We start from the raw sequence: 13,112 nt of genomic DNA on the forward strand, positions 1-13,112 counted from the left end.
CTAACCAACTCATACCAGGGACATTTCTTATTCCTTTTAGAATGCCCCTTCCTTTTACTGTCTGCTCTTTTAGTTGTTGGCCAAGTTTCTGGATATCTTCCCTTGCCATATCAGTTACTCCGTCTGCATTAGAATGATAGGTTCTATCATTATCTCAGTATCTATAGATTGGGCCCTGAAAGGACAGTCTGGATCTGTAGCAGCTCTTCTGCTGCATTTCCTAGGCTTCTGTGCTGGACCCTGCAACTAGCGTCTGTTTGGTTGAACACCATAAAAGATATTAGATTTGCATCAAGATAATTGCAAGAGCTTGAAGTAGATCTCCTGTCATTTGGCTCAAAAGCCCCTTCTGACATCACAGAATGCTTTAAGAGTTAGGGCTTGTGAGATCTACAGTTGCCAAAAAGGCATTGTCTCAACCTAAGCAGTAAATAAGAATAAGCAGGTAAGGATGGGGCTCATTCAACAACATGCCTATGCTCCTGTTGGTCATCTGCTCCAAATGCTACTAATCCTCCTCTATCAAGGTCCACTGTCGGTTATCAGTCATGGTTTTTTTTCACAGGTTGACGTGACCAAAAAGGCACTAGCTATTTTGGCAGTTTTATTTTGGACTGTGGTCAACTAAGAGATGACAACATTTAAATATTACATGCAAACTTAAAATTATTTTGTTTTGGAAGAAAACAGAAAAATAGGAGATTTATTTTGTTAGAACTGAATAATTTCCTTTGCTGCATTAACATTTTATTGGACGTGAATCATTTCCTATGTTGCATTAGTTAAACTATCTACTTCCAGCAAGTAATGTTATCAACAGTTGGAAATGTGAGAACTTCTTAGTAGGTATTATGTCTTGTGATTACGAATTTTTTTTCTTAACCATGTGAGAACTTCTTGTTATTCCATGTTATGCAATACTATTGTTAAGAACTCAACTATAATTAATTTTTAGTCTATTCTAGGCACTCATTTCACTTGATTATTATGGTTATTTTCCCCTTTGTATTTAACTTTTATACTACATGCTTTTGTATTCTTTCAGGCAAATAAATGTTTCATTTTGTTCAAAATTAAGCCAATACTTGCAACTAATGCTTAGCAATGCTGTAAGAATCATTCAAGAAGACAGTGACCTCCGGGCTTTAAGTTGTCTAGGTTATGATCCTACTTGTGATGATACAGGTTCTCTTGTTTCTTCTGTTCATTTTTTTCTTTCATCTCCTATATTTAAAGAATGGAGGGATAAAAAATTGGTGGACTTTGTCCCATTTGGTGAGGTAATCCAATTTGTGGAGAGACTCTTGCAAGCTTTTGTTAATCTCTATGGAAGCTATTCTCAGCATGTGATGAACCTTCAGTCTGAGACAATCAAGCAAGATATGGATGCTACTGATAGTTTTCAAAGTTCTTGTCCATATGACAGCAGTAAAAGCAGGATTATGGATATGGAATTGGATATTAATGATGATTCTAGAGATAGAGAAGCTGATAGTTTATCAGCTGGAAAAAAAGTAGGCAGTGATTTTTCATCTGCTGCAGAGAAATGGAAAATGGGCATGATATCACTTATTTCCAGTTTTTTCTCTGCTTCGCATATTCTTACGTGGGATAACTTCTTTAAACTAATGGAGAAAGAATATGATCCTAAGGTAGACTTTTCACAGAAAAGGAATTCCTTAATGTTCATAAATTTAGTTGTACAATATTAATATTTCCCTTTCTACTGAATTGTTTCTTTTTATTTCTGTTTTTTATTCATTTTAAATTCAGGTGCGTGGAAAAATATTGTATTATCTCTGTCAATATCCTCATTGGTCCTCTTCTCAAAAATTTATAAATTTGGTAGGAAGTAACTGCATTTAAATTTCAATAAATTTTTTCATATGAAATACTTACCTCTAATTACCTTGTGTTTTGCAGGTCAATGTAATGAATGATATCATTATTGAGCAAGTTGGACTTAAGCTTGCTTGTTATAATGTATTGATTTCTACTCATACTTTAATAACTAACTTATCTTCGCTGGATGCTGGTGGTAAGGACAAATGTGGCCTGTATTTAACGGAAGTGGAAACTGAACAGGTATCTGTGAATATCAATATATTTGGATTTTTCGTGAAGACTGGCTTGTGAGGACCATGAGTCATTGACATTGTATTAGGGAGTCTTTAGTAAAAATAACAGTCTTAATAAAACTTGTAACAATGAGTCTTGCTGTATGTTTTCATTAACAGAAGTGAGAATTAAACTCAATGTACTTTGTTCTTCCATAAAACGTTAGATTTGATGGAATATGAGGTGCTTCATTAGGTGGAGATGGAAGATTAGAACAAGGAGGGGCTTGAGGTCCTATTGGAAATTCTACCTTTAAAGGAATTAATGATTGGATGAAGTAACTGGAATTGAGTGTTTAAACACCGCGACAACCATCTGTTCCTCCTTTGCCACAATCTTTAGGGTTGGAATTGTAGAAAGCAGCAGCTTCACCTCACTAAGATGGCTCACATGTCACTTTATTTGAATCTTTGGAAACATGTAGACCTCACTTGAAAGGAGAAGAGCATACCTGATCAGGAGGCAGGAGCTGAGTACTGGCATCCTCATAGTAGATGCTAAGCCATGTAGAAAACAAACCCCTATTTTTTTGAAACACAGGCAATAATTCTACACAATAATCATATCATAAGGTTGCTCCTTTTGTAGTTTTAGAGTCGAGTAAATCTTCAGAGGGAGGTGACTGTGATAGGACAAGTCCTGTTTGAATGGCATTATTAATTGAAGGGTCAAAGTTTTCTGAATTTTATGCTAACCCTACAATCTTGTGTAAGCCACATTCCCCTGGCTGTAATATCTGATCCATGTCAACCTGGAAAAAATTGGAAAACCACTTTTAGGAGCAGATTCCTGTCAAACCTCAAAATGCAAGACTCGAATTCTGATGAAGTGCAACTTCCCTAGCTACCTCCAATTCGCTAAATAGCTATCTCATTGAACTGTGGCTTTTACACCTTGTGGTAATTGCAATAATTTAGTGATGCTGGATCACGCAAAGTATTACAGTTAGTCACACATCTGCAGAAGGAAATAAGTTAATTGAATCTAGAAATAAAGGGTGAAGTACGACAGAGAAATAGGGATGCTAGGGATAAATTGGAAAATTGGAAATTTAGGGTTTATGAGAAATCTAAATCAGAGGCTCTGTATCATAATATATTTCTCTTTACATTGTCAATACAATTTAATCTGTTTGATAACCCTTGCATGCTGCTCTGTTCATTTCAGAATTCAGACTTAATTTCTTAATAAACTGTGTTTTTGGTGAAAATATGTAATGATTGAAATCTTTTGCACAAAGTGATGTAGCTATTGATTTGATCATGCAGTGCTTTCTGTCACTTGGAAATGTTGTGCATAAGCTATCAGAAGTTGATCTTGATTGGTGTGGACGGGTGAAGCTGATTGATTGCATCTGCAATCTTGTATTACTCCATCCTCCAATTGGTCAGGTGATTTTTAGATATTTCTTGCCAAAAGTAGATCTCCATGACCAGTAGTCTTAATGGCATTATAGTGCAAATGAATATATTTTATTAATAGAAAACGGAAAAGTTATAGGGGGTAAAAGATATTGACTGCATGGAAGCAATTCATACGAGTTCAAGAAAATCAAATCCTGGTTTATTACTCTCTAGAGCAATTTGGTGTTTAATGCTTGTCAATCCCTTACTAGTTTTGTTTTAACAGACAATGATAGAACGGTTACTTTTGATGCTTAAAGATCTGGACTATAGAGTTCGGTTATTCCTGGCAAGGAGGATTGGTGTTCTTTTCCAGACATGGGATGGTCATGAAGAGCTTTTTCAAGACATTTGGTGAGTTGCACTTTAAATGATCTCAACCAGTTTAGTTATACATGATGTTTGTCATAGAAATATTTTTAATGAAATGGCTTTCTTTGCAAGTAGCTTTTTGGGAGTTTTGGTATTGTAGAAGAACTTTTGGGAAATTGTTGCTACTATCACTTAGTAGTATTTAATATCAATGTTATGAATGGTAGATGGCAGGTCATCAGAAGTACGGTGAGCATAATAAAATATATATAAAAAAGATTACAGGTTATAAGAAATGATAGAAAGGAGTTAACTTAAAGCATAAGTATTAATTCAAAGCATAATTCAATATAAAATAAACAATCATCAAATGTCAAGTTAACAAACAAAGTGATAAAAAACAAAAAAAACATAAAGATTAATTCTCTAGTCGTCTTCAACTTCAATATAGTAGTCATCTTTTTTTCATCTATCAAGGCATATCCCTCCTTTTTTCCCTCAGATTTTTGAAGATTAAGTTCCAATTCATCTTTTGTTTCTTTTGACATGTCTTCATTTTCTAATTCTTCATCATCATTATATTAAATCACAATTTTCTCTTTTCTATTTGCTGTTGAACATGCTTTAATTTTGGAAACTTTTGCAGCTTTAATAGTAATACTACTTGATGAATTTTTTCGTTTGTTAGAATGATGCCTTGTATATGTTCTAGGTTCTTCAACTTCAGAAACTTCATAAATAATGTCCAATTTAAAGTGTTATCATTGTCATAAAAAATTACATCATTTCTAGTATCTTCATTCTGAGCATCATAATTCATCTCTTCAACCAACTATTCATTATACTCATCACTGTCATTGAGTATGATTGGATCAATTACATTTTTAAGATTGTAACATTGATTGAGTTGTTGGCAATATTGTTCAAAAACGGTTATGGCGATGCCATGGTGGGTAACGGTGGTGTTTTTCATCCAAACTGCCAAGACCATGGCAAAAACTGGCAATTTTCAATGGCTACACCATGGTAGCCGTTAGGTGCTTGGCGATAACGACGGCTATGTAAAAAATGATGTTTTTGACAGGAAAAATTGGGTTGGTCATGGACTCGACTCGGTCCAAAGAGAAAAACCGCAAGCCCAAACCTTAAATCATGTAATCACATCTTTGTCTCTATTGCGCCAATGGTCGGCCACGTGATACTTGCTGTGTTGAAGTATTTCTTCAGAGGTTGAGGTAAGCCCTAATTGCTGACAGTTCTCGGTGTGGGTGTGCACTTGTTAAGTGCAATGGGGAAAGGGAGTGAAAGTCCAATCTTGCCCTTACTATAATGTCATTTAGGATTTTTTTAAGTGCATAATGGACTTTTGCCCACTTAACATTTTTTACTTCTCTTCTCGGGCAATAAAATCTTTTAAGGTTAAAATTTTTAGGGTTTTCTCTGCTCTTCTTTTTCGTTCTTCTCTAAAGCCAATTCCTCCTTCATCTTTTTCACCATTTTTGCAAGAGAAGACATCCTTTCCTGCAATTGTGAGTGGAGTGCCATTTTTTGCAACATCCATTTTCCATTTTGCTTCTCTGGGCTCTTTCCCTCATTTTTGGTTTTTCCCTCTCCATTCTATATTTTTTCAATTCTATTTTTCCCTCTCCCATTCTGATTTACTCCCCCATTTTTTTTCATTTTCCTTATTATTTTGTTTTCTTGATTTTATCTTTCTGTTTTCACTTCCAAGTTTCCTTCTCCATATTTATTTTTAATTCAGTATTTTTCTGTTATAACTTCAGCTTTTTTTCTCAAAAACCTTCTTTCTTTTATATGTAGTTAGTTTTTTAGTTTTATATCACATTTTTTTGCAATATATATATATATATATATATATATATATATATATATATATATATTGTGACCACCATAACCTGCTATGGCATTCGTCATAATTTTATGGCAGTTTTTTTGCTTTTTGCCATAACCTGCCATGTCGGTTATATTTCACATAAATCAACTTTATTTCTCTTTGAATGAATTTGCAACATAAGTGTAATAAGATAAATATTGATTAGTTTCTTTCTAATTTCTAAAAGAAAGTAACTAGGCTTCAGATGAAAAATTACTTGTTAAAAAACACTCAAGTTGTGTTCACATCTAGATGCATTACATATTATGTTGAAAATTTTGATAGCTAGTTGCTCCAAATTTAGTGCTAAATGGCTATACATTCTGTATCAAAGTTATAAAATCAAAGGTAAATTACAATTTTAAAGGTTTTAACTATAAATCAACTTATAAGTAAAATGTTGCAGTCTTTGATTAATTATAAGGAGCAATGCAATGTTCTTTCTCTGTAATTTTGCAAAGTCAGACCTAAAGAGACCATCACTCCTCTTATAAATTGGTAGTGCAAGTAATATGCTTTGTTGCACATCATTACTAGGCACCAACTGCTTCATATAATTATATAACTCATTCATAACCTCCAAATCAAATTCTATTTGAAGGTTGTCATAAAAAAACTCCGGGTTTAAAATGTGTCTAGCTGCTTGCTAGGATGATGAAGTTGACAAGTCGATCTATTATCTGTAATTATAAACACATCTTTGTATTTGCTTTCTTTTTTTCGAATGACTTAGTAATAACTTCTTTAGTCTTACCCATTGCTTCATAAATGTAGCTCATGATTGGCCTTCTTTAATCATCAACCAAACGAAGCACCCGTAGAAGGGGGACCATGATTTTCAGAATGTAAACTACATTCCAAAATGAAGGCATTAATACAACTTTTGTTTGCTTTTCTTTAGTTTCTTTTGACAACTTGTTTTTGCATCATTGCTTAGAAGTAAACATTTTTTTAAGATTTGTCTTTTCTTGATGAAACAATTTTAATGATAGAAAGAAAGTTGCAAATTGATTAACTGTATGCCTCACCAATTATCTCATGTTTGTAAAATTTTTCAACAAATTCAAGGTACTTGAATGGCTGCGGATAAATCTAACAACAAATATTCTCCTTTGAATTGTCTTCTTTATTAAGGTCTATGCAATAAGCTACACAAGAAGTCTAATAAAGATGTGATTTTTCTTTTAACATTTTACCAGCCAAGATATAATTGCTTATGTAATAATTTACATAATTTTATTCTCTCTAATCTCCTCCATAAGAGCATCAAGCATCTCAAATAACTTTTCACTGGTCTTCACAAAATTAGATTTATCAATGGACCTCCTAAACATAGTTTCAGCAAGAGGGTTTTTTAGGAAATTAATCAAATATCTTTGTTTACAATTAGTCCATGCATCTATCATGCTGGAACTATCATGTTTGCTCCATTGCTCCTTGTGATCTTTCAAGAGAGAATTAATATATTCTAGCTTTTTTTCTAAGAAGTGAAACTCTAATATGATGATAACTCAAAGCTGGAAAATTTGGACCAAAGGCACTTATATCTGTAATCATTTCTTGAAAGCTCTTCAATTTCATAAGGTTAAAGGAAAGACCAAATTGATACCAAAATTGAGCTCCCTTGCCTTAACTTCCTTGTCACATTCTTCTCTTATATTTACTTGTTTCAATTTTAACTTTTTTCGTTTCTCAATGACATTTTTTGGCTTCCTATAAAACAAGTCCGTCGGCCCTTTTTATTAACCTTCTTATTTCTTATAGCAATACTATATGTTTGACTATCTTCCTCATCTTCACTTTTGTCATAACTTATACTTTCAAAGCCTCTCACATTTGGAATTTCAAAGTTATCTTGACTCCTTTTATCCTTTTGATAAGCCTCTAGCCCTTTCTTAACTTCTAGACACTTGGTGCAAGCTTTCACATTAGCCTTCTTTCCAAATTAAATGTTTCACTCTAGGGATTTTTGCACCCAACTTTTCCACAAAAATTGCATACAATATTATTTGTATCACAATCTTTCAACTAATCAGCATATTTTCATCTCGGGTCAAAACAATTGGAAACTCTTGAAAAATTTGATGAATATTCTTGTTCAGCTATGTTAAGGAAAGCTGAAAGAAAGACAGATTATTTGAGGAAAAAAAGTTAAAAATATAGATATGGGAGAGGGAAAAATTGAAACAAGGATGGAGAGGGAAAAACTGAAATAAGGGAAAAACTAAAACAAGGGAAAAACAAAAAAGAAGGCTACCAGAAAAAATGGAGTTGCTGGAGATGGAGGTAGTAGTAATTGGAGATGTAGCATTGGTTGCTGGAGCTGTAGAGCAATACTCAGCTGGAGACTGACAAACATTGAGGAAGAACAAGGGCTGAGTGAGTGAGATTGTGAGAGTGAGGATGAAGAACTCAGATGAAGCAGAAAGGAGCAGCAGAATGACAAAGGCACCAAGCAGAAGCACGAAGAAGAGAGAGGAAAAAGAGATGCGATTTTGTGATTTAGGGTTTTGGCTCGTGAGTTTTCTCTCTGGACCGGGTCGGATCCGTGCCCCAACCCAATTTTTCCCTGTGAAAACCTCCATATTCTGCCATTGTCGTGGCAGTTTGGTCGAACTCTGCTACTGTTAACTGCCATGGCATTGCCATAACCATTTTTTGACAACACTGTTTAATATACATGAGTGCATAGGCTGTGGTCACTCATTGAAGTGCTCCCAAAGTCCCATTTCCTTAGAGTTTCCTGTAAGGAGATTCATTGTGATCCCATTTTTTGGTTGTTTTTACAGTTTGAATTTTGGGGTTCAGATGGTGGTTTATTCCAAAGGAAAGGTCGTTGAGGCAAAGGAAGTGCTAACTGCTGGTCCTCAGTCTCAACCTATAATGGAAACGGTTCTAATCACTCTCATGCATCTTGCTCTGCATAGTGAGAAGATTGAGTTAGAGGTAAACTTTGATTATGACATTGGTTTTTGTTTTCCTTTTATTTTTTGTACTCCGCCCCCCCTTGGATGTTATTCTGGTGTATGGTACAAAATTCTTGGATTTCCTTTTATTTAGATATATTAGCATTTACGTTCATATGCATTTGAGCCCTTTGGGTATTTGGTGATCCTTGGTACCATTATGCAGGCTGTTTTCATGATATGTGTGGTTTCGGCCATTGATCCTTATCATAGGTAAAAATATTTTTCCTTGTCGTTTTAAAACCTTCAGTATGATTTCTTATGTTCACCAGTTTATTTTAGGGAATTGGTCTGTGCTGTGCTTGACAATCTTTCTAGAGAGCTTCAGTATATGACTAGAACGAAGGTAATCAGTGTTTAGATTTTGTTTTTTTTTGTTTGTTTTTATCTCAAATTATGCAATAACTCTAGTTGAGATTGTAGTTACCTATTCTTGGCCTGTGTCTGCAGTTTGGTATTACTAAATGTGCCTTGTGACACTAACTTTAAAAATGTTCATATTAGATCCAAAAGCTGAAATTTCTCTTTTATGTACTAAAGTAAAAAAATATTGCTAGGCACAAATTTACTTATATTTTTTTCATAGAACAAAAAATTGAGATGTGTAGTGCAACTAGGGGCACGGAAAGTATATCCTCTGAAATGGAAAAGGAGAAAAGAAAGAAAAATAAATCAAGAATATAGCAAGGCTCCCTACTTTCTATGTTGTCATAAAGGGACACTCACTTGTAGCAGTCATGAACTAAGCAATAGTGAGAAAAACCGGAAACAAATTTCTATTCCCAAGGCAAATCTAGGGTTGAGAATCGTACTAAAGATGAGCAATTTTACTGCAGTCAAATTGCTGAAGAATGCTGATTCTACTCCCTGGCCTCCCTTATTCTGCCAAATAGAAAGAGAAAATCACTGTAGGTTGAAAGGGCCATGATTTTCTTCCCACCTCATTGCAGCCAAAATAAATTGAAAATTTTAGGGCCTGTTCACTTTTATCATTTTGAAAATAGAAAATAATAAAGAAAACATGTTTGTTAGGATATTTTCATTTTCAGTTTTAAGAAATGTGTTCACCATTTTGGAAATATTGAAAAACATTTTTTCTGTTTTTCCAATCATGTGCACCGGCGTTTTTTGAAAATTTGTACATGTTCATTTCTTCCCCAATCTAAACAATGCCCGCCATCTCTCTGTCAATGTCACCATCAGCATTAATGGATCCAAATTGACAAAATCCCTCCTGCTGCTGCTTCTGTTTTCCCACAAGAAAGAAGCTGGAATGGAAGTTTTTATTCCATTTTGGAGTAAAATGGAAGTTGGGTATTGTGAAGAACATTGTAGAACCAGAGTTGGCCTTGGTGAGATGATGGAGATGGAAAAGCACCGTGCCACAACCACACTTGAACTCAACTACCATAGCTTTTGATACCGTCAGAACTGCAACAACACTTCATTTCTGAACCAATCATAGAACCCGTTAGAAACTATGTTACAGCAGCAGTAAATGAAAAAGTAACATACAAGAAGAAGAACAAATTTCAAAATCTGAAACTGAAAATGCAACTTAGTTTTCAAATTTTCAAAATCTGAATGAAAATAGTTTTCTGAAAATGAAAATAGAAAATGTTTTCATAGACCAAACAGGTCTTTAATGAGCAAGTGAGGAAAGGGTCTGTTAGTGTATGTGTGTGTAGTTCATATTAGTTCTGTTAAGTGATAGTTGTCTTTGTAACTGTTTTCTGTTTCTCTATAACTGAATTAGGAATAGCAGTTTGTGTTTTCTCTTGTGCAAGTTTTTATAAATATACATCACTGATCTGAATTGTATTGTGTTTGTTTTCAACAAAATTAGAGTTTCATTTTCTCTCAATTCTCTGTCTCTTTTCTCTCTGCTCATGGATTTTGGCAGGGTTGAACACCAAATGACCTGTTTAACCATTCTCTAACACCGTCTTCAACATTCACTTATGCTTCTAAAATATAATCACATTCTTGCTGTGATAGTGTTTCTTCGAAAAATTATTTCATTATTCATTTAAGATTCAAAAAGCTTATGAATAATACTTTTCTTTTACTTTGAATTTCTTTTTTGCAGTACTTAGAAGAGCTTCTGGGATCAATTCTCTTTTGTTGGGTAGTTTGTGGTGTAAGCTTAGTTGCGCTTGTTGAGGTAATTTGTACCCCTTATGTTTGGTATAATCCATGTAATTTTACTAAATCTTGAGTGAGGTATATTGCAAGGTAATACCTTGGTTTTATTTTCAGTACAAAGTCAGGAAAGCTGGCCAGTAAAAACTTCAGTTTTTCTTATCTATATATAAAACATTGACAAGCTAGGGGTTATATTTTAAAGTTCATTTGATAATTGAATACAAAAGGATGCTGGCAGGCTTTATGTTCTCAATATCTATGTACATGAGCCTTCACCAAAGCTTTTAGGAGTGTTGGTTGTTGACATAGTTTCAGTGCCTCTATGATTCAACGGTCAATGGTTTGCTCTTTGCTGTCCTCATTCTCCAGATAAAAGATTAACTTTTATCATGTGGTTGTCAAGATTAGATATGGGTTTGTTTAGACGAGCTTATGATCAAATTATGAAAAATAACTTATGACTCATAAGCTATTTTTAGCTTATTTCAATAAGCTTTTTAGTATAACATATTAAAATAAGTTATTTTCAACTTATCTTTATAAATTTCATTATTAAATTCAATACATAGGTCATTGTTTTAAAAAGAGCTTATTGAATAAGTACTTAAATGAACAATTATCCAAATACATTCTATATAGTTTAGGATAAATCATAGTTTTTGATAAATCTTGAACTTTTCTCAAACTGAATTTTGTTATTTTTACTGCAATACGACCAGCTATACTATATGGTAGTGAATACTGAACCTTAAAAGGAACATGAGAAAAAAGTGGAAGTGATGGAAATGAGAATAATAAGGTAGATGAGTGGACACACGAGAAAAAACAAGATACAAAATGATAGCATATGAGAGAATATTGGAGTAGTACCGATAGTAGAAAAAACTATTGAAAATTGTCTAAGGTGATTTGGTTATGTGCTGAAAAGACCTTTGGAGGAGCCAGTTAGGAGAGTAGATTTTTTGACTCTTAATTTGGTAACGAGGAGTCTAGAGAGACCCAAAAGAACCTTAGATGAAGTTATTAGAAGAGATTTTTTGATTAACCAGATTTCTAAAAATTTGGATTTTGACCGAGCTCATTGGCGTTTCGTGATCCATGTAGCCGACCTCACCTAGTGAGATTAGGCTGATTGTAGTTATACATTTTATAATGCTATTCATTAGGATATTTGGTTCGTGTCTGTTACAAGTTCATATTTTTCGTAGAAAATGCGAGAGAACGGGAATTGTTTTGAATGAACATTGCTTATCTTATTTTCATTAATGAATTTGAGAAGATTCAAGCTTATATACATGTTAGTATGTTACAAAGAAGAAAATGAGCAAGGTTAAGCTAGTAACTAACTGACTTGTAACTCTAACATTGTCCCCTCAAACTATGTTTGAGTAACCTGACATGAATCAATCACATTGAGTTTCTTTCTATGATTACAGAAAGTGCAATATGATCATGAGAAGGGGTGTGACAGACTGTAACACTTTTATCAATAACCATCTGTTGGACAAAATGCAAGTCTAACTCCATATGCTTTGTTCTTGAATGAAGAATTGCATTATGAGCCCCGAAGAGACTGGGCTTTAATTGTCGGTGGACAATGGATGAAGTAGGGATTTTCAGCTCTTGAACTATGGACTTGATCCATAGGATTTCAGCAACTGTAGTAGCTAAAATATGATATTCAGCTTCAACTCTTGATCTAGTAACCATAGTTTGTTTTCTTGATCGCCAAGATATAAGATTAGGCCCAAGATAGATGCAGGAGCCAAATGTGGACCTTCTGTCATCTGGATCCACAGCCTAGTCAGCATCATAGAAACCCTGAAGACATAGAGATGTACTTGGTGCTGGAATGAAGTGCAAGCCATAAGAAATAGTGCCCTGCAAGTATCTAAGGATTCTCTTGTTTTGTTTAATTTGCAAACAAGAGTCCTGTCTGCAACTTCAAGGCCAGGAGGTTGTGACATATAAACCTTTTCATCCAACTGCCCATTTAGAAAGGTGTTATTGATATCAAGCTGCTGGATAGGCCACTTGTATGTGAGAAGCAAAGTCAGAACCACTCTGATGGTCACTTGCTTTGCCACAGGTGAAAACGTTTTTGTATAATCAAAGTCTGGTTGTGGATGAAATCCCTTAGCTACAAGACTGGCCTTGTACTTAAACAAAGTGTCATCTGGATTATCTTTGACACCAAATACCCATTTGCAGCCAATTGCTTGTCTGTTATGAGGAAGGGTTACTGAAGTCTAGGTATTCTTGCCATAAATGCTG

At 34.2% G+C, this 13,112-nt stretch overlaps 1 protein-coding gene across 1 annotated transcript in view; it reads left to right on the forward strand.

Annotated features, from left to right (window-relative positions):
- Positions 1 to 13,112, forward strand: part of LOC113851297 (serine/threonine-protein kinase ATM) — a 79,343-nt gene that overhangs the window by 20,721 nt on the left and 45,510 nt on the right. Inside the window, exons 20-28 of the mRNA XM_027481764.1 lie at positions 1,046 to 1,652; positions 1,774 to 1,840; positions 1,910 to 2,085; positions 3,387 to 3,509; positions 3,748 to 3,875; positions 8,517 to 8,673; positions 8,860 to 8,906; positions 8,976 to 9,039; positions 10,783 to 10,857. Coding sequence (XP_027337565.1) covers positions 1,046 to 1,652; positions 1,774 to 1,840; positions 1,910 to 2,085; positions 3,387 to 3,509; positions 3,748 to 3,875; positions 8,517 to 8,673; positions 8,860 to 8,906; positions 8,976 to 9,039; positions 10,783 to 10,857 — 1,444 coding nt within the window. The remainder of the gene's footprint in view (positions 1 to 1,045; positions 1,653 to 1,773; positions 1,841 to 1,909; positions 2,086 to 3,386; positions 3,510 to 3,747; positions 3,876 to 8,516; positions 8,674 to 8,859; positions 8,907 to 8,975; positions 9,040 to 10,782; positions 10,858 to 13,112) is intronic.

The sequence above is a fragment of the Abrus precatorius genome, unplaced genomic scaffold (genome assembly GCF_003935025.1).
Source record: "Abrus precatorius isolate BTA unplaced genomic scaffold, Abrus_2018 Scaffold10, whole genome shotgun sequence".
Classification (NCBI taxonomy): Eukaryota; Viridiplantae; Streptophyta; class Magnoliopsida; order Fabales; family Fabaceae; genus Abrus; species Abrus precatorius.